This window comes from Lingula anatina, chromosome 1 (genome assembly GCF_051362555.1).
Source record: "Lingula anatina isolate TDL-2025a chromosome 1, LinAna3.0, whole genome shotgun sequence".
Classification (NCBI taxonomy): Eukaryota; Metazoa; Brachiopoda; class Lingulata; order Lingulida; family Lingulidae; genus Lingula; species Lingula anatina.
Genome location: NC_141767.1, coordinates 49,257,006 through 49,277,085, shown reverse-complemented (window position 1 = coordinate 49,277,085; position 20,080 = coordinate 49,257,006). Strand labels below are relative to the sequence as shown.

Below are 20,080 nucleotides of genomic sequence, written 5' to 3'. Positions count from 1 at the left end.
GAATTAATCTGAGATAACAGAAAAAAAAAAAACGGTTTTAAATGCATCTAGAAATAGTAGCTGGATCCTTAGCGTCTTTGAAGGAGTGGATATTCCACAGCATTGTACACATACATTACAGATTAATTTGAATAATCTATGCCATCAACTCACCTATATTTTGATGAAAAAAATGTTAATTTACCAAAACATGATAGTGTTATCTTTTTTATCACAATTTTTGGAAATCAAATAACATTTTCAAAAATTTAATTGGCAGTGGTACAATCAGATCACTTATAATTTATTATAATTAAAACTATATTATTATAGATGAAATTGTTGATTCTTCTTGAACAAGTGACTTTAAATGAAATGAAGATGCAACAAAAAGACCAAGGCAGAAATTGTGAACAATGTTGAAAATTTATTTGCTATTTAACTTTTTTTTGACACATCAATTTAAAAATATCAAAATGCCCACAATTCCATGAGATCTATTTTTTTAAACAATACAATGTGTCAAATTAAAAACAAAAACACAAATAAATATCCTGCAAAGTCACGTCTCGGCACTAAAAAGCTGTCAATATAATGTAAATATATTTTCATATTTTCAAAGCAAAACAAAACAAAACAAAGCAGATGGTTATTTAAACCCACACATTAATTAAAAAAAATGTGATTCCAGAGTTATTACCTACAACTTATAAATATTTATATAATGGAGTGTATGGAGATCAGTCTGGAATCACATTTTTTAAAATTGATGCTCGAGTTTAAATCACCTAAATAGATCTAGGTTTTCATTGCACTGACCAACCCTGTCCTCTTCCTATTTCCTTTAAATCCATTTCCTCAATGCAATACACAAACTACTGAGAAGCCAACATCTCACTTAAAAAAGGGGAAAAAATACTGGTAAATGAGACAGGAAACCACACCTTTTGTTCTTTGATGGTAAATAAATAACAGGTTAAATGATAAGTCTTTAATTATTTAGTACATGAGACACACAACAAGTATTTAACATCCAAAATAAAGCCCACAAACACTTAATAAGCTAATGATACAACTGGACTAGTGCATAAGATGCGAGGTCAAAACAGTTTCCAAGGATAACCAACTTCAGTGAAGAAAACTATAAATGAAAAATAGTATCTGACTCAACATCATGACCACTTAAATAACCTTAATATAACAATTCAATTTTTAATATATTCTAAACAAACAACTACAGTTACACCAACAAAATATCTTAAAGTGATCACACTTGGTGAGAAAACACATATAATCAAACGTGAGCACACTCCAAGATATGCTAAGAAAGATTTCATAAGCTGTGTTAAACAATCATCTACAGTAACTGTTGTCCCTGTACTTTTCTTAAACAACAACTTGAATCAAAGTCACTGTGCTCAAATATTTCTGTCTGTCAAAACTTGTAGTGTCATTTTCTGGAGGCCACTTGACAGACACCAAAATACTGGAAAACAATAAGTTATTTCAGCTGTTGATCACAGGGACTAAAATATTTTTATATCTCTATAACATCTCCCTGATAACTTACATGTGTTGCACCTTGGGCTCATGTAAAATAGGTCCAAGCTTATACATATAAGCAAGACGTGAACATGTCATAAATTAACAATTGAGAGGTATACTGATCTTATAACAGCAATTCTAAAATGTATATGTAAATGGGTGTGAAGGCAGCCTTGTATAACATCACTTGTAATTGTAAAGTACAGAAACATTTGTAAATATATAAAATCCCTGTATTTCTATGAGGTATGTTGAAATGCATTTGTTGGTACACAATCTGATCAGAACAATACTGGTATGAGATTACTGGTGTACAGGGAACAGATCCAGGATTTAATGTCATCACAACTGAAGATAAATGACTCTAAAGATGGGTTTTTTCCGAAAAAAAAAATAAATAAAATAATAAAAAATAAAAATAAATAAATAAAAGGTCTATTTTAGATATAAATGTCACCCCCTTGCAACTTAAGCAATAATTAAAAAAATTCAATTCAAGCATTAGATAAGCCAATGGCTTAACCCTTGTCCGCATAATCACTTGGTAAATTCAAACTGATTCATATTTTCAAAAGCAACATCTGCATAACTATACCTAAAAAGATATGGGTGTTTTTCAAAACCATGCAGTAAGGTTGATGTATTTTCAAGTATTGCTAATACTTAAAAATATTGAAGAAATAAAATACTAAAATTAGGGGGTTGTTTGACACATGTGAGGTATGACTGTGATAACCATCTTAAACCAGCTATATGGAGTGAGGTATATTATTCAACCGCAAATCATTTCACCTTTCTTCATGCTAAATGTGTTACCAATACAGCACCACTGTGAGACTGTAGAAATTTGAGGTACGAATTAAGTCCAATCTATTGAACTGATCTTATATGGGCTATTTATATCAGTCCCAGTCATGCAGTAAGGTTAATGTATTTTCAAGTATTGCTAATAATTAAAAATATTGAAGAAATAAAATACTAAAATTAGGGGGTTGTTTGATACATGTGAGGAATGACTGTGATAACCATCTTAAACCAGCTATGTGGAATGAGGTATATGATTCAACTGGCCAAATCATTTCACCTTTCTTCTTGCTATATTGTATTACCAATACAGCACCACTGTGAGACTGTAAAAACTTGAGGTATGAATTAAGTCCAATCTATTGACCTGATCTTATATGGGCTATTTATATCAGTCCCGTTTGGGTGGGATCATAAAAACTGGTAAAAATGACTTACATTATACTTAAAATAATTTAATTTATAAATATAATAAATACTAACATCAACAACAACATTGTTGATAAGATTTTGTTCATACATGCTGTAAGGTAACAGGCAAAAATACTATTGTTTAACTGCATTAAAAGCTCCCTCAAGCAACTTTGCTATGACTAATAGCTCCTTTTGTTTTTTGTTACCTTGGCCTGATAGACCAAACCTGCAAACCTTGTGTATAATTTTAATAAAATAACATGTTTTTAACTAAAACATTGAAACATCTATCAGTATGGTACTTAGGTAAGAATGGCAACTTTAGTTGTGAATTCAACTTATTTCTTTATTTTAGGGGATTATCTGAAGACCCAGACAGCACCACAGAGTTACTCAAAAGTACAACAACATTAGGGAAGTGTATAATACACCATACAGATTTGATGACTGTTCTCAAGAAGGTTTATCAATAAAATACCTCTACAGAATGGTATTTCCAACAAAGGTATGTTCTCTTCAGACCAGGGCCCTGTTTCATAAAGAATCTGAAGTCAAAATCATTTAAACAAAATTCAGTTCACTGTTTCATTTTTAAAAACCTTATAACTAGGTTTCAATAACCTTGAATGTATTTACTCAAAGGCTGATGAAGCAGTCTTAGATTAGCACAGGCTGAAGCTGTGTAACTTGGGTCGTTTGCAAGAAACATAATGCTATGATTTTTGTATTATGTGACAAATTACAGTAACTATAAGACTGTGTTTTTAGCAGTGAAGGCTAAATGTAGCTTTTGTAAATTTTTCTGAAGGAGCCCCCATAAAGAGAAAGTATTTTAAGTGAATATGCATGTCTGTTAATCTTGTTCCAAATCAGTAAATATAAAATCTACAATGGATGAGACTCTGTTGTATGACTATATCTTATCTTCAAAATGATATTTTTAAAAATCTATAGCCTTTAACTCTCTGAAAATCATCTGTTAAATGCTTACACAGCCATTTTCAAATGTGCTTCTAGGACTGCCTTTGCCTAACCTACTTAACACAGTCAGCTATTCAAGGTTAGAAATTGAAGTCTTGAGACTTTTTCCTGAAACAGGACCCAGGATCTACAGAGGGCATATAGAACAAGTTGATCCACAGACTAACAGATCTGCGGACTAAATATGGCTGACTCACTTAAAAGCAGCGCCAACTAATTCCATGATGGCCTCTTTGCCTCCACATGCACTGTCGCTGCAGTGGCCTTGCAATTAAACCTGGGAGCTGGGATTTAATCCGTTTATTGGCACATGTGGAGGTGGGGAGAGCACTGAGGACTAAGCAGCACTGCTTTTAAGTTCGGTCAGCCATATCTAGTGGCAGATGAGTTAGTCTGCAGATCATCTGTTCTGAATGCTGGAGATGGAACAGTGGCCATTTTCAAACTTTCAGGTCATCTTTCTCAGTGGGTGGTGACGTTACAACATCTGGGTCTCCTTTATTCAGTTTCTCCATTTCCTGTCCCTCCTCCTCTTCTTCCTCTTCCTCACCCACTGCCCATGGCTGTACATCTCCAGATGCAAATATTCCATAGAAGATCACACCAAACAGATACACAGCAGCAGCTATGAAGAAAACAACCTGCCACTCCTCTCTGGTTGACTGGAAAGTGAAAAACAATCTGCATGTTAAAAGTTGAATAAAATGGAAAAGCATCTTCTAAAATTAAATGTAATCAAAGAAAATGGAAATATACACATGTGTACGCTAGTGTTGCTATTTTGTCAAATTTCAGTTTAATTCTACCACTTCTCAAAACGATAAAATTCAGCAAACCCTTAATCTATTATTTGTGATTGTTTGAATATTCAAAGACTTTATACAACGATTTCATACCAATATGTCATGAATAAGTGTTATGTTACTCTTATGGGCACAAACTTACATTTGACGTTATACTTCCGATGAGCACAGGTACAATAAACCCAGTGACTGAGGCAATGGTGTTGGTGATTCCAAACAGCATACCAGCATACTTGGGAGCAATATCCACATGGTTGATGGTGTAGCCACTGTATACTGCTCCGCTTATAGCTACACCTAAGGTCAACAAGGTCACAGCCAAAGCCGGCTGGGTACAGTCCACAAAGCTCAGGCCAACCAATAGAATTGCAGGAATAAGTTGACCTGAAGAAATTACATGTGTGGATGTAGCCATAAGACTATGATGACAAATAGTAGCAATCAAAATAAAAAAAAAAAAGAAAGACTGTCAATGCACAAAATTACATCAACTCTGGTCAAAAGCATGTGGGACAACTAACGCAATTTGAGCACAAATCTGTATCTGAAAGTATTGTTTCACACCTAGCCCAATATGCATGACTGAATTGTCCAATCAAACCTCTGTTCACCACAAAATCTACAATCACCAAAATTAGCAAACAATCATCTAGACAAGTAAAAGCTATTTGGGCAAGGTGTATATTAAACCCAGATGTGTCTGAAAAATAATAATCTCTACCTATGGTTTCCATCAATTTTCTCGCATTGGTAGTGCTGAGCCACCCTTTCTTTCTGAATAAATCTGCTCCTAACCCAGCAAGGTTGATCACAAGCCAGAAACCAATGTAGGGAATGGCAGATATGAGGCCATTCTAAAAGAAATAAGATCAATATCACTGTCACATGGGATTATTGTAACATATTACTTATACCCAAAAAAAATTGCGTGAAGAGAATGTCTTTTGTAGTCTCATTCAACATGGTTATAATTTTCAGTATCATTCATGATTTAATCATTTAATTTCCACCAGAAGAATTTCTATTGTATGATTACTCTGCCAATCTAATTTTCTGTAATTAAACAATGGAACCTATACGAGTCTCAGAATTCAAAAAGTTGCTTCATGCTTTGAATTAAATCTCTTCAGGGACCATGCATTACACATGGGATTGCAAGAAAAAATCCAATTAACACATTTTTCTGACATCTTCTAGAAATTTTCTGAGATCTGAAGCACTGCTCAATCCCAGTTCCATGCTCAGATACACACTACAAATTTACTTCTTTCCCCCTTTAATTTGGCAAAGTGTCATTTCTGGCATTTTTATTTTACATATTAAATGCATTTCTTTTAGAAGGACGTTAATTTTATTATATGTTACAGATATTTGGAATATAAACAAGGCCTCTTTTTAAAGAAAGTGGGAAAATCTATGTCAATGAGAATCCCTCTTTTGAAAAAGTTCTCTCTAACAAACTGATACTTACAGATTTGATATCAAACTTGAGAACTTCCTTAAAGTAGGTAGGCATGTTGGTCAGGAAGGTGTAAAGTCCCCAGTCTGAGGTGACATTTCCCACCACAATGGCCCATAAAGGCATGGAGGTTAGGAAAGCCTTCCATGGGATATGCGTGTGCTGAAGAAAACAAGTTGGTTGGTTACTAATTTGAATGTATCCATTTCTCAGTCACTGCCATATAGGACCATCAATTCCTGTGGGTAGTAAATAAGCCACCCTCCTTCAGGTTTCCCTCAATTTTTCTCATGCTTGCCACCATCACATTCTGAATGTAGCTGCTTTTCATGAGAATAGTCAATAATCAATCATGTTAGCCACTATTTCAGATATGGTCAGGAAGTGTCTGTCTGTAAAATATAGCATATGGGGCATTCCATGTATTAGTTTTGCATTACAGCCATAACTATGAGTTTTAGCTTATAACCAATTACCCATTTTCTGAGATTTCACTGACTTTTTATGTGTTTACCTTTAGGAATTTTAGGACTTTTACTTCATGTGAGAAAATGCTAATAAAATTCATTTTGAGTGTTGTGTACACAAATTAAAAATTCTGTCCATAATGCAAACTTTCAGATTTTTCAAGTTTAAGGCTCTATAAAATCAATAATTCACAAATTACAACTTAATCTTTTATCAATTATTAAACCTTTAGTCTCTTTTTTCTAAGAAAGTGAAACCTTTGATTGATTTTTGAACATTTGGAAATTTTATGTCCAGGACACAGATCTTTTCAAATATCTTCTATTCAAACAAATTCTTTCATAACTACAGATATCAGTGAAAAGTGGTACTGACTTGATAACAGCAGGAGACAAAAATCAGCTCTAATCAATTTGGCAATGTAATGTAAATATATGCATGCAGCCTGTTCAGGTCATTTCCCATGAGGTCATAAACTAAAGTACAAACATTAATTTCTCTTGAAGATGAAAAAACCTAAAAGGCAAATTCATCATACAATTTGGTCATTGCTTTGTTCACTGAACTCAAAATATAAAATGTGTAGACCAACATTGCTGACAAATGCAAATGCAAATATATATATGCTGGCATGTGCATGCACACACATTCCAGTGTTATTGATGCTACATGGTCATCAATTATCATCAACTACAGTACCATAAACATGCAAATGGAAGACACATTAAAGAAATTTTACATTGAAAGAAAAAAAAAACATTACACCAAGGACATTTAACCCAAGCCTACCTCTTCCTGGAGGCAAATAAAAAGAACATTATCACTTATACTATGCTCCAAAGACATAACGATTCCAAAGTGAACTAAGGGCAATATAATGTAACACCTCTTCAACCAATTTATAATTAATTCCAGTGAAAAGTTGCTTGCTGTGTGAAATATTTAATGCACTTCAATTTGGTTAAAATTCAAATGTCTGGATTAAGCATTTTATTGGTTTTTTAAATTAAGTGCACAATTAATCATCTCGTGATACAGCACAACTCTACCTTTTTGTCCTTATGGTCCATCTGTCCCTTCAAACTCTGTAGAATAAAGTCCCTCTCAATAGCTGAGATGCGGGGATGGTCAGCAGGGGAATTGCTGACCAGTATCAACCATAATATACACCAGATAACCCCAAGCAAACCTGAAATATAACATAACACAGAATAAAAGAAATATCCATCTCTATTTTATTGATAAGATTAATAACTAAAATATATTAAAAAACTGCAAAATTGTAAAAATGGTTAGGTTGGGATAATTGAGAGCCATCTTCGGTGGTGATGCCTATACTATATTGGAAAATTGCTTAACAAGATACATAATTATTGACTTTGGGTGAGGTCATCTCTTGGCTATATGTTTTGTTTCAAAGCTGGGATAATTAAGGACTGGTCAATTATCTCAGTATTGGGATGAATATATAACCAAGAGAAGACTGTTTTGTAACATAATCATGAATTTTGAAAACAAGACAAATTGAACATTTTTCAAAAGTTTAATGCTGTCAAAATAAAATGGAATACCATGGTACAATATCACATACGAGAACAACAGGATCAAACTAGTCAACCAGCTTAAGAGAGAGATCCAAAATGGTGGCCAATATTGACCTGTTAGGAGGTCAATATGGTAAAATATTGACCACACGTGACTGCCTCTTGACCAGTCGATGAGTGCTAAATCTTGTGATCATGTAACAAAACCTGTAAACCTACATACATGTTTATATTTATAAATACCTATATTGCATAATCATGCAAGGTAGGGATGAAATTTGTTGATCTGGTTCAAATAAGTCTGTCTTTTATCAATCCCCAGTTACAAAATTCAAACCAGATTTACTTCAAACAGGGTAAAATATCAATTTTCCTCAGAGCTTATAAAAGCATCTTCATACAGTAAGTAGGTTGACAGCACTCTCTTATAACATTTACATAATTCATTTCAATAAAAGTCCCTTCAAAAAACAGTCTTGATCAATCATTTTAATCAAATCACTAAAGTGCCTCTTAAATGTCAGATGTGTGCATCCATCTGAGCCTTGTCTCAAACTATTCCTTAGTGCATCAAAATCCCTATCTATGAAGACCTTCTGCAGTTAATTGAATCTGTGCATCATATACATTGGAGGGGGGGGGGGGGGGGGGGGGGGGGGCTACTCCCATACAGTACATTATATAAATATTATAGGTTGTATGTTATCAGTCTGGAATCACATTACTTCGATGTGAAATAATAATGACTTACTACTACACCAATTATGGGATGATATTCAATGAAATATTAATTGTGTACCATTGATTTGTATATGAACTATTACAAATTTCCAACAGTGCTCTATTCTAGCACTTTTTCCTAAGTGCATCAAAATCCATATCTTTCAAGACCTTCTAAAGTGTAAATAAAATGTGTGCACTGTGACTGAGCATATAATTTTTTTTTTCTTTGGGGGGGGGGGGGGGGAGGTACTTTTCACTGAAAGCTAAAGATAACCCTGCTAGTACAGGCTTGACCCCAAGCAAGATCTAGTAATCCTATCTGTAATTTCCTTTGATAACCTGTACCAATCCAAGTAGACATCAGTATTAGATAAAGCTTTGAAAACACTATATTTATCTTTCTGTTAGGCTGTCTACTATTCCATGGGATTTGGGTTTTAGAATTTGGAAGTTGATAATCAAGCACTGGAATTTTACAGTATCATAAAGAAGTATTAACAACTCAACATAAAACTTTTTGAAGTGTCACATAAATATCCTTTGGGTAGAACAGCCAATCTTTCTTAAATTAGAATATACATAATTAGAGCACAAAAATACCAAGAATTTATACCAAATTTCGTTTTTCTTTCTGTCATCATTGGATATCATCATGTGTAAAAATATTACTATTTCACAGCATGCAACAGTTGCATATCAAGCAACTTCAAGGCTTTGTTTATCAGTTAGCTAAGCCACGGGGATTATGTGTGAGTCAATCAAAAATTCAGTATACCAGGTAAAAATTCATATAAAAGTAAATGTAAAACTAAAATTCTAAAATCAGAAAATCAGATCTGATCCCTGGCAACTTACAACACTTTAAATAATGTATTATTGTATATAATACATCATTTAAAGTGTTTTATTGTATATAATTATAGTAATCTCCCCATGGAATTTTGAACATACATTTTAAAAGAAAAAACTAAATGACAATATATATATACAACATTATACAATTATTAATTTTTGGTGACATGTATTGCACACATTAGAAATGTGATACTGATTGAGGTGCAACAGTAAGTTTGGTTATCAAAAACAAAGATCAGCTGAATATAAACTACAACTGTTTGAGCAACATATATATAAAATCTGTGGGAATAATATGTTAAGTTAATCAAATGTGAATCAGTTAGAACTTAACATATGTATGGGAATTATGGGGATGCAGTTACATAGGGACAGTAAAAATTCTGCACTACTTTTATAGCACTTCATCATAAAAACAACATTATTCAATAGTCAGGTCAACTATGTCTAAAATTCTATGTAAGTATTTAGGCAGTGGGTAAAGTCCTTGGGACTATTCTTGTGGCAGAGCATAAGTTCAGGTATGCAAGGTGGGTTAGGAACTGGCAAATTCCAGTATACATTAGCAGACTCCAGCCATGATAAATGAATACCTGGTTCATTTTCCGTAAATTCAGAGATCAAACTGTGGGCAGTGGCACTACTTTCTACGTAATTCCTAGGATATTGCTATGGTGTCAAGTTCTTGAAGGTGCTCAGATATATTATCTAACTTTGCATTTACACATCTTTTCTTGTTGTTTTGTGGACAGCTACAAAAAGTTGATCATGGTATTTAAAGCTGATTAATACTTGCAAAGTTCACACCAAGAAAAGCTTTGGATAGCTGATCAAAATGCCATCCTGATTACATGATATTGTCCTCACCAATCATTGATATTCCAAATGATGAAGTAACTGTCTCATTCTGATATTCAGAAAAAAAGCAAAGGTTGAGGGGCAGTGATCTGAGTACCAAACTTTCCCACTGAGGTCTAGCAACAACAAAAGAAATTCAATATCAGACTGTCTTATCAATAACCCCAAATTATCTAAGTTCTCAAGGTGTTCATCCCAGACTGCCCACCAGGATAATAGTTTACAGCATAGAATCTTTTTCTATTTTCAGCTACAGTTTCAGACCAACTGACCTATAGACATGTTGTTTTTCAAGGAAAAAGGCAGAGAGTGGAAACCAAGGGATTTTCTACCCCAACACTACAAGCTCAAAATAAAAGTACATGCCATAAACATGAGGTTATTTTACAGGCTAGAATCTGTGATTGCATCAGAGTTACACTTTTTCTGGGGGAATGAAAATAAATTTGAAAGACAAGACCAATAATAAAGCATTACATCATTGTTAATTACACCCCTTAATTTTCTAAATTTAACTTAAGTTTGTCTATGTTTGCATCTGTCCAAAGGCAGTTTTTTTTTATTAAACAAAACCCCAGGTTCCTTCTCTTTTTTCTCTAACTGTAATAACCAAAATACAATTTCCAATTTTTTAAAATTCCTCCTACTTTTCCAGATAATTGCCAACAGTCCAACACCAGTGCCTGATAAGCAACTGATTAAATATTAATATTTTCTAGTATTATCTGCAAGTGTGAACTAAATTCTTTCCAGTATAAGACCTTCCAGTATAATTATTCTATTCAGCATGTAGCTAAGGTTTGGTCAATATGTTAACTTACCTAGAACATAGAAGATGGACGCCCATCCTCCATCAAAGCCATACTGGCACAAAAACCCTCCTAGAGGTAGTGTGAGGATATTACCCAGTTGGGTACCTGGAAAAGTATTAAAACTGAATTTTTGTATTACTTTAAATATGTTGAACACGAACTACATGTATACATGTATCTGAATTAAAATATATTTTTTTCAAAGGCATGCTCTACAAACGAGTTAATATACTTAATGAAATAAGAAAAAAATGTCACTTCATCGCATGATCTTAAAAGGAGTCAGAACTTCTTCCAATTATTGTAAATATTGTTGACAGATATATTTAAATTAACTGATAGCTCTTTACAGTACCTGCATAAGTGAGCCCAGTCAGTTTGGATCTCTCCATTGGTGGAGCCCAGTTGGCCCATATAGTATGCATCACAGGGAAAGCAACACCCTTAAAATAATTAAGTATCACATAACAATTTAATAATGTGATTTTATCTTTTTTTCAAAAATACAAATGCAGAAAGGAGAGAGAGAGAGAGATGGAGACCGTTTGATATTCAGATTCTGCATGAGGCCCTCGAATGGGAGCATGGCAATATGTATCCAAATCCATCTGTACAAGTAGTATAATCAGTATATTCAATAAAGGTATCTCAAAACAATGACAATATATGTAAATTTGGTATGCACTATCAAATGGTGCAGTGCACCAAAGTTCATTGACCCTTTTTTTATCACAGACTTATAACCATTCATGGCAAGTTGTGAAAAAGGGGCATCTAGATAAATGTTCATTTCCACATTCAACACCAGCAACACAATACATGTTGAGAATATAAATTCTGTCTACATGCAATGCATCTGGTTAATAAACCATCCATGTTGCTTCATAAATATTTAACACATCTCCTACACTAATGAAGTGGGATGCTTTTAGCATTAAGTGGTAACTGAGCTACAGACCTCAGCTATATGGGATTTTGGTTGACACCAAAAAATAACAAGTTCAATATGATATACAACATCATAACCAACTTGTATTTGCCACTTTGGTCAGCAGCTTGCAGCAGAATTATGCTGTAGCTGCTGTTAGAACAATAACATCCCATTTATTACCCCAAATAATGATATTTTCAATATTGTTCAATATAGGCTTCATTCACATGCAATGTCTATTTTCTAAATTCTATTTTCTATTCCCGGTATGTCTTATGATCACAGTCTGTGCCCTGAATATCCCGCGGCGTAATTACTGGCAGCGCGAGCCAGTTACTATAAGTTACTATAAGTAACTGGCTCGCGCTGCCAGTAATTACGCGGCGGGATATTCAGGGCACAGACCGTGATCATAAGATAGCACGAATAGAAAATAGATTTTTAGAAAATAGACATTCCATGTGAACGAAGCCATAGATTGTAAGATTGGGAAGTTTAGGAGTTAAACATTTTTATTCTGCGTGTTATGCTAAGCTAAACATATTTTTTGCCTCACATGTATTCTGAATTGTTTTAACGAAAGATTATAGTCACTAATTACATATGGATATATATGACTCATGACAAATGACTTGGTCAGTTTGAATATCATACTAGTGCTGCAATACTTACTGAGCCCAGACCAACTAATATTCTCATAAAGATTAGAAATCCCCAATGAACTCTGGCTGCTATTGGGCAGAAGATGGTAGCAATGGAGGCCATAAGCATGGAGATTCCAAAGACCCATTTTCCACCGAATCTCTCTGCCAACCAACCCCCAGGGATCTGGGTTGCCAGGTAGCCATAGAAGAAAGAGCCTAAAATATGCCCTTGGATGTCCTTACTCCATATGAATTCACCATTCTGAAATAAACAAAAACAGTAATAAAAATATGATAATTTGATGTTTTGCAACCAAAGTTTGAGCAAAGAGGAGCATGTAGTTATTACCAAAGAGATTTGTAGCTATTTTCCATTTCTTGACTTTATGTCATGTTTTTATTTATCCAGCACCAACTGTTAAAACAAACTGATGCTGATTTCAGAGATTAAGCACCCAGGCTTTTAACAGCAAGTTCATGAGATTGCATCATGTATAAGGATACTTATAGTATGAGAAAGTGGAATTAAGTTTGCAAAACTGTTATTAAATTAAGAAGCATTTTGCACCAATAATTCAACTTATTGCTTTTTAAATATTGCCAGCCCTACCGATACCATGGGAGTGAGAGGATTATATTTCAATTTCAATAACAATTTGCTAATAAAACATGGTATCTTAACTATACTCATCTGCAAATGATAAAAGATATTACAGTGTGTACCTGAAATCTTTAGAATGAAGCAGATATTTGTTGCAAAGAGAGTAAGGCAATAGGATATACACATATAACTCCACAAACTAGATCTTTTAAATGATTTTACAAGCAGCATTTTGATGTTTGAGACACTTCTTTGAGATCTTTTAGTGATATCTCACTGACATCTGTGCAGCATACTTCAGCAGGCTTCCTTTAATCAATTAATGGGTGAATTGGAGCATTATTGTAAAAGGCAGGCATTCATCTTGCCTGACCAATCCAGACAACATTCACACTTGAAAAATCTCCATGGAGAGCTTTCATGGATTCACACAAGATAAAATCAATGCTTGCCACTGAAGCCATGATCAACTGATGAAGCCATCTTGTCAGTCTGTTTTCTGAGTTTTAAAGATTTAGAATTGAATCTGACAGCTTGCTTTCTAATTTCATAATAAATCACTTAAGAAACAAAACTTCCAATAATATGAAGTAAGTTCTGCTGAGATTTAAACATTTTAAAGGATAAATATTAAAAGCAAATTCTAACATCTACAGGGTACCATAACTGTGATGAAAGAGTAGGATAACTTGAAAAAGCTTTCACTTCCATAGTCATTTTATTGACAGAGAGTAAACTTGTATAGAGTTTTTAATACAAGTTACCTACATAAACCACTTCTTGTTGAACTTTTCTGATGACAAGTAATACTTTTTGTTCATTTTTAACTGATTTACAAATGCCATGGATAATATTATATTTATATTATGTTTTGCAAAAATTTTTAATAAATAAATAAATGAAATGTTCCCCTCTTGACAGACCTCACTGCCCATCGACCAACTTGACAGTATGAAATCTCAAGGAATCTAACAGCCTTTGCAAGAATTGACCTCACAGGAATGGTTTTCAATTTTCTCAGATTGTTACATAATTAAGACGGTATCCAGTAAAAAGGATCATGTACAGGTTGGTCACACAAAGGAAAAACTGTTTATTCCATCAAAAAGTATAATTTTTTCAAAAGAAAATCCTGTATACATACCTTTTAGTAAGGTTTAATGCACGCTTTTGAATTTGTCACAATCTCAATATTAATGTCAAAACACTAAATGCATGTCCACATCTAGCATGGCCTCTATTAACCCAAAAACACATCAGTCTTTTGCAGAAGTCAGGTTAATAAATCAGGTACCTTGATGGTTAAATAGTCCATGTCCATCCATCTATATGATTAATTTTTCAGATGTCGAGCAAAGATATAGATACATAAATGCTCAATGTCTTTAGGGCTTTAAATCAGCAAATCAATAATTATTATATAATAATTAGTATAACATGTATATAATAATTATTATATAACATGTATATAATAATTATTATATACATGTTATACTAAAAAAATTCCACAATGCTTTATGTTTTACTGTGCTGCTAGATTTATAGTTATTCAGTTAATCTCATACTGTTAAGAAGGCGTGGTCATTTAGCATGGATTTGTAACAGACTGTTTTCCACAAATGTGCCATTAGATGACAACTGTGCATGGAATGAACTGCATGTGTCCCTGTGTGGAACTAGCACTGCTACAGACCTTTATACCTACACTGAATGTGAGTGAATAAGTAGTGAGACATTAAACCTTATTGCTTTTTCAACATATTCATTGAAAACTTTAGGCTATTTTATCTGAGGGCTAATCTTTTAAAGGGCTGGGCTAATTTACTTAGATGAGCTAAACTCTTCATTATATAGATTAACAGACACAGAAACATGAGCTACAAAGAGTTGGGGATTTAATAGACTGTTCAACATCAAAACTTACAACCACAAAAAATAGATACCAAGACATGCTACATGGTTTAATCTTCAGCCCCCTGACAAAATGAAAAATAACAATTCATATTTGGAAACTAATTATCATATAGTTCACTGAAAAATGATTTGGCTTTAACAATTAAGACTGTCCAACAATCAAATCTAAAAGACTGAGCAAGGCATGAAAATTTTCATTTAATGAAGTCATCTGCATGTATATATACATACCACACCATCTGATTCCCCGTCACCAGCTCCAGGGCACACAACTCCAGTTGGGTCTGGCTGGGTAGTAGTCTCATTTATCATTCCCTTGACTATAAAACTTGTATTATTCTCTCCATAACTTGTGTTGTACCATACGCTGTCTGAAAGGTTCCCATTGACTGAGGATTGCTTGTTTAGTATCTCTGTAGCTGTGTGATTGACCATACAGACAAGAGCCACGCTTATATTGATACGGAGGGCATACAAAATGAAGAAACCCATGCAACCAATGGCGGCAAGACCAAGGCGACAAGAGCACCAGAAAGGCACTAAAAATAAAGATGTAAATAAAAATATTACAAACATATGACAATGCAGAGTATATCATACTATCTTGAGGCACTAATTTCAAATTTGGCTATTTGAAAGAAATCTGAAAGCCACCAAGTGGGTTGTACTTGTTCACTGTTACCAGAGAGAAATAAAAAAAAAACAACAAAACATCTGATGTATGATTATTGCTTTATATAAATCTTCAAGACAAAAAACACTTAATTCCATGTGTTACACCTAAAAGACATGCAATAAACCAATAAAATGTAGACACATTAAAAAGAAGACAACATTATTAAATATTGTAAAGGTTAGCTAAATCAAATGCTTGGGTAAATTATATTTGATTGCGACTAAAAGATACAGGACCTGCTACAACAGAACAACAAAGGTGTGGTTACATGAATAACAAATGAAAAACATCAAATAAAATCTAATACAAAGTCGAAACAGTTTGACAATACCTGCCGCTGAGAGGATGTCAAATAAGTGCATTCATGTTTAAGAAAATATGAGAAAATACCTTACATAAGATTGTAAAAGAAAATAAGTGAAATAACTATTGGACACGTATACGTAACCCAGGGTGAACCTAAGAAATTGTCCTATGACACAAAGCTGAAAAAGAATGAATGTGAAAAATACACAAATTAAATCACTACAATGAATACTTTACCATCTTTTGGGTTAATGGGCCCATCATAGTCCTTCGGTTTATCAGGCATGGCTGCTGAATGTGAGAGAAAAACAAACCTAGATGTGCAAACCTAGATGTTCAGTGATGACTACAATAGCCAAGCAACATGGCAAGGAGAGTCACGTGAAAAATTTGTCTCAACATGTGGTTATACTTTAAGTGACCTTTCTCATTTCATTAATAGGAAGATCCAAGGTCATTCAGTGGACATGAAATTTACACGTGTGAAAAACCACAGCTGAATGATGGCACCCAAGCGCCCTGTAAGGATTATACAGCGGGCAAGTGCAGACAAAGGTGGATTCCTGAGGTGCGTCTTTTACCTATGACCATGTCTTGATGTATTTTGTAACATATTTCATGATAAAAGAGGTACATATATTTATATTCATATAAGGCTCCCCATGGACAAAAGGATATAAATACCACTTTTCAAAGTTGTACCTAAAATAATTTTTCACCTGTTACTGCTGGGGTATACTTACGTCATAGCTTCTTATTCAGACTACGTACCCAAAAACTTCTAAAACCTATACAAAAGAGTACTAGAACTACCTGTAGGTAACATTCCTCTTTTGGTCATCACATTCTACAGTAAACATAAGACTATAATTTAACTGTCAAAAGAAAATTGGTGTAAATTAAGCATTGGACAAGAAGAAGGGACTGTCAAAACTAACCATTTTTATAACTGAAAGATAAAAAAATGCGCCCAAGGTAAGATATTTCAAAATAACTCAATAGACGTCCACAGGTATTATGTGCAAATGAAAGGTAATACATACACTAAATTATTGTCTCTGGGACATTATTTAAAATGTGCCAAAGGCGATTTCAAATGCACAAGAGCATCACTGGATTTTCATTAAATTACTAATTTTTCACCCAAAATATGTTATGCAATGCATTTTCTTCATTCATAACAAACAGCACGTATTCATCTTATGTATATAGGCGTAACAACACAAGCCACAGGAGCAGGCCAAGATCAGACCTACAAGATTGAACTGGCTGGTCACATACATCACAGCAGCCAATGCAGACAGTGGGGGGGAAGGGGGGGTCCAATTTTCTGCTGGTGTGTGTGTGTGTGTGTGTGTGTGTGTGTGTGTGGAGGGGGGGGGTGGAGGATAAAATATATTTGCCTTCTTGTGCATATATATAATAGAAGTCTAGCAGATTAAGGCACATTTACTATCATATGTTGAACACATGGATTGAATTGAACAAGTGGTTTTGTCTCACATAATTTTATATACTGTTTTAATGTGAGGTAGAAAAGGTAGAAAGGGATATCTCCAATGATAAGGGTTACTAAATAGATACCTTTAAACAACAAACTCTAATACCAGCTGCAGAAATTTTGTTTCATTTCGTACATATATGTTAATATAACTCGGTTATTTTGGCTATCAGAAGTGAATTTATCCTCAGGTACTAACTCTTAAAAAATTATGCAGAATCATCATGACTTACTATTTTTCAAGGTCAAAATATAATCAATATGGCTTGGGGGGGGGGGCATTAATTTTGTGGGCGTCATATTCATCATGCCACATACATACTATGAAAACCATTTAAAGATGTTAATGGGGAGCACCTCCCCCCCCCCCCCCCCCCCCTACTCGTATACCGTCTGCCTCTGACATGAGTGAAATGAGCGTCGTTGGCAACAAGCCAATATGGTAGTAATTAATGTCTTATCATCTCATTATTTCTAACAAGAAATGCATTAATCATATCTGCATAGGGTTTTACAGGAAGATCCATGAGTAGTAACGTATTTCAATGAATTATGAAATGGCTGGACATTATGATATATCGATGATGTTTGTGGCGCACGTACCAGTACCACGCGATGTTCTCTTTCTGCGGGTACGCAGTACAGTGCCATTATGATAATATGGGCACTGTAGAACTCGATATTTTGGTTCGAAACTTACCGTCCGTAACACCAACAGAGTCTTCATCATGATCTCCATTCACATCATATCGTTTGCCAGTCATCTTGCCGCTCGCGATGGACGTACCTCTCCTGCCTCCCTCGATCTCACCTTCCACGTTTCTTGTTCAGTTGTAGTGGCGCACGCACACTTGCTTTGTGTACTTGATGAAGGTCGACCAATCAAGAAAGCGGTTTCAGAATCCATTCATCTGGTTTGTTGAATGTGAACAGTGAACTACGTGATATACATGTACATGTATGTAGTGTGACCGTGAGACAAGAAAAATATATCACTGGAAATAGTCTTAATGGTATTGTAAACCTTTTATTAGCATCCAGATACCGAAAATGAGTTTTTCCTGTATCTTATTGTTCAATAATACATCTATCTTTGTGCTGATTTAAAAAATGAAATAAAAAAATAAGAAAAAAAAAACATCGAAAATATAAAATACCGGCGTTTATATATCTCGTTGTAATGTATAAGCATAGGGAACTCAAAGCTTTAATCGTCAATTTAACACCTTTCTACATGTATTTCAGGAGCGGATCCAGGTTTATTTGAAGGGGGTGTCTGCAGATGCGAAACCGCCCCCCCCCTCCCCCTTGGCTGGTATTTAAGAGGGCGTACGGTTTAGAACTATGATTCAGCTAATCAAAATTGGTGTGATTTTTTTCAGAAATCGAAGAGGGGGGGTCAGGAATCCCCTCACCCCGCCCTAAATCCGCCACTGTACTCAGTATTTTGAGCTACATGTAGGCCTAGGTGAGATAGCAATCCGTATGGGGCGTAACTTCATCCCTGAACAAGATTTTATCACAAAAATTTGTAGAGTTGACAAAGTATAATTGTTAATTAATTTAAATGAACACTAGATTTTAACCCCGTTAAATTGTGGGTACTGTATGGCAAGGCATCAAATGTTGTTTCTTATCACTCGATCTCCTGCAAATTCAAAATCTTTTTAGACTTCAGCACTGTTTTCTATTTTACATAGCGCTTTATTGTCCAAGTTATTTACCTTACCCTCTACCAGGGCGACAGATGGATTTTTCACAGATATGTCTTTAGATAAATAGACAGTTATACATTCTCTGACTTTTTCAAAATTTTTCTATAATATCTGCCACCCTGGTAGAGGGTAACAATACCCCCTGAATGTGTCCATTGGCACTAACCCACTGCATGGTCACTGCGGCTGTGCTTCCATATTCATAGCTCAACAACCGCAATTTAGATCGTTTTAGGCGTAAATCTAACACCTCTTCTCGATCGTTAAGACATTTTACTGATCTTGGTAAAGTTAAATATCGTGATATAAGTTTTAATTGCAACCTTAATACTGAAAACAATACAATGTGTGCTAGATGTTTACAATTCGATATACTATATATTATATTTAGGGACCTTATGACGTACATACATGTACAGGGGCGGATCCGAGATTATTTAAAGGGGGGGGGGGGGTCGCGGATGCGAAGCCGACCTCCCCCTCCCCTAGGTCGAACGGTGCCTTTGGTACGGTTTAGAACTACATTCAGCTAGTCAAATTCTAATTT

The 20,080-nt window shown here is 34.5% G+C and overlaps 1 protein-coding gene across 3 annotated transcripts; it reads right to left on the bottom strand.

Moving 5' to 3' along the window:
- Window positions 1-386: 386 nt before the first annotated feature.
- Window positions 387-18,686, bottom strand: LOC106150431 (sialin). Of its 3 annotated transcripts, none has more exons than XM_087002404.1 (11): window positions 18,519-18,669; window positions 16,555-16,608; window positions 15,567-15,874; window positions 12,849-13,082; window positions 11,601-11,688; window positions 11,255-11,350; window positions 7,503-7,642; window positions 5,998-6,147; window positions 5,248-5,380; window positions 4,669-4,910; window positions 387-4,385 (listed from the first exon to the last, which is right to left on the bottom strand). In XM_087002404.1, the coding sequence occupies exons 1-11, from the start codon at window positions 18,580-18,582 to the stop codon at window positions 4,164-4,166; spliced, it is 1,731 nt and encodes a 576-aa protein (XP_086858530.1). In that variant the 5' UTR covers window positions 18,583-18,669; the 3' UTR covers window positions 387-4,163. The 3 variants fall into 3 exon arrangements, with proteins under 3 accessions (XP_086858530.1, XP_086858531.1, XP_086858532.1); XM_087002405.1 differs by having other exon boundaries at window positions 16,555-16,605; window positions 18,519-18,668; XM_087002406.1 differs by lacking the exon at window positions 16,555-16,608 and having other exon boundaries at window positions 18,519-18,686.
- Between the last annotated feature and the right edge of the window lie 1,394 nt (window positions 18,687-20,080).

Bases quoted from the DNA above. Each gene is read 5' to 3' on its own strand.
- LOC106150431 (XM_087002404.1), bottom strand. From the start codon at position 18,582: ATGACTGGCAAACGATATGATGTGAATGGAGATCATGATGAAGACTCT. The intron at 11,351-11,600 runs GTACTGTAAAGA...ATACTTTTCCAG, and splicing joins GACTGGGCTCACTTATGCAG to GTACCCAACTGGGTAATATC. The intron at 7,643-11,254 runs GTAAGTTAACAT...GTTATATTTCAG, and splicing joins GTCCATCTTCTATGTTCTAG to GTTTGCTTGGGGTTATCTGG.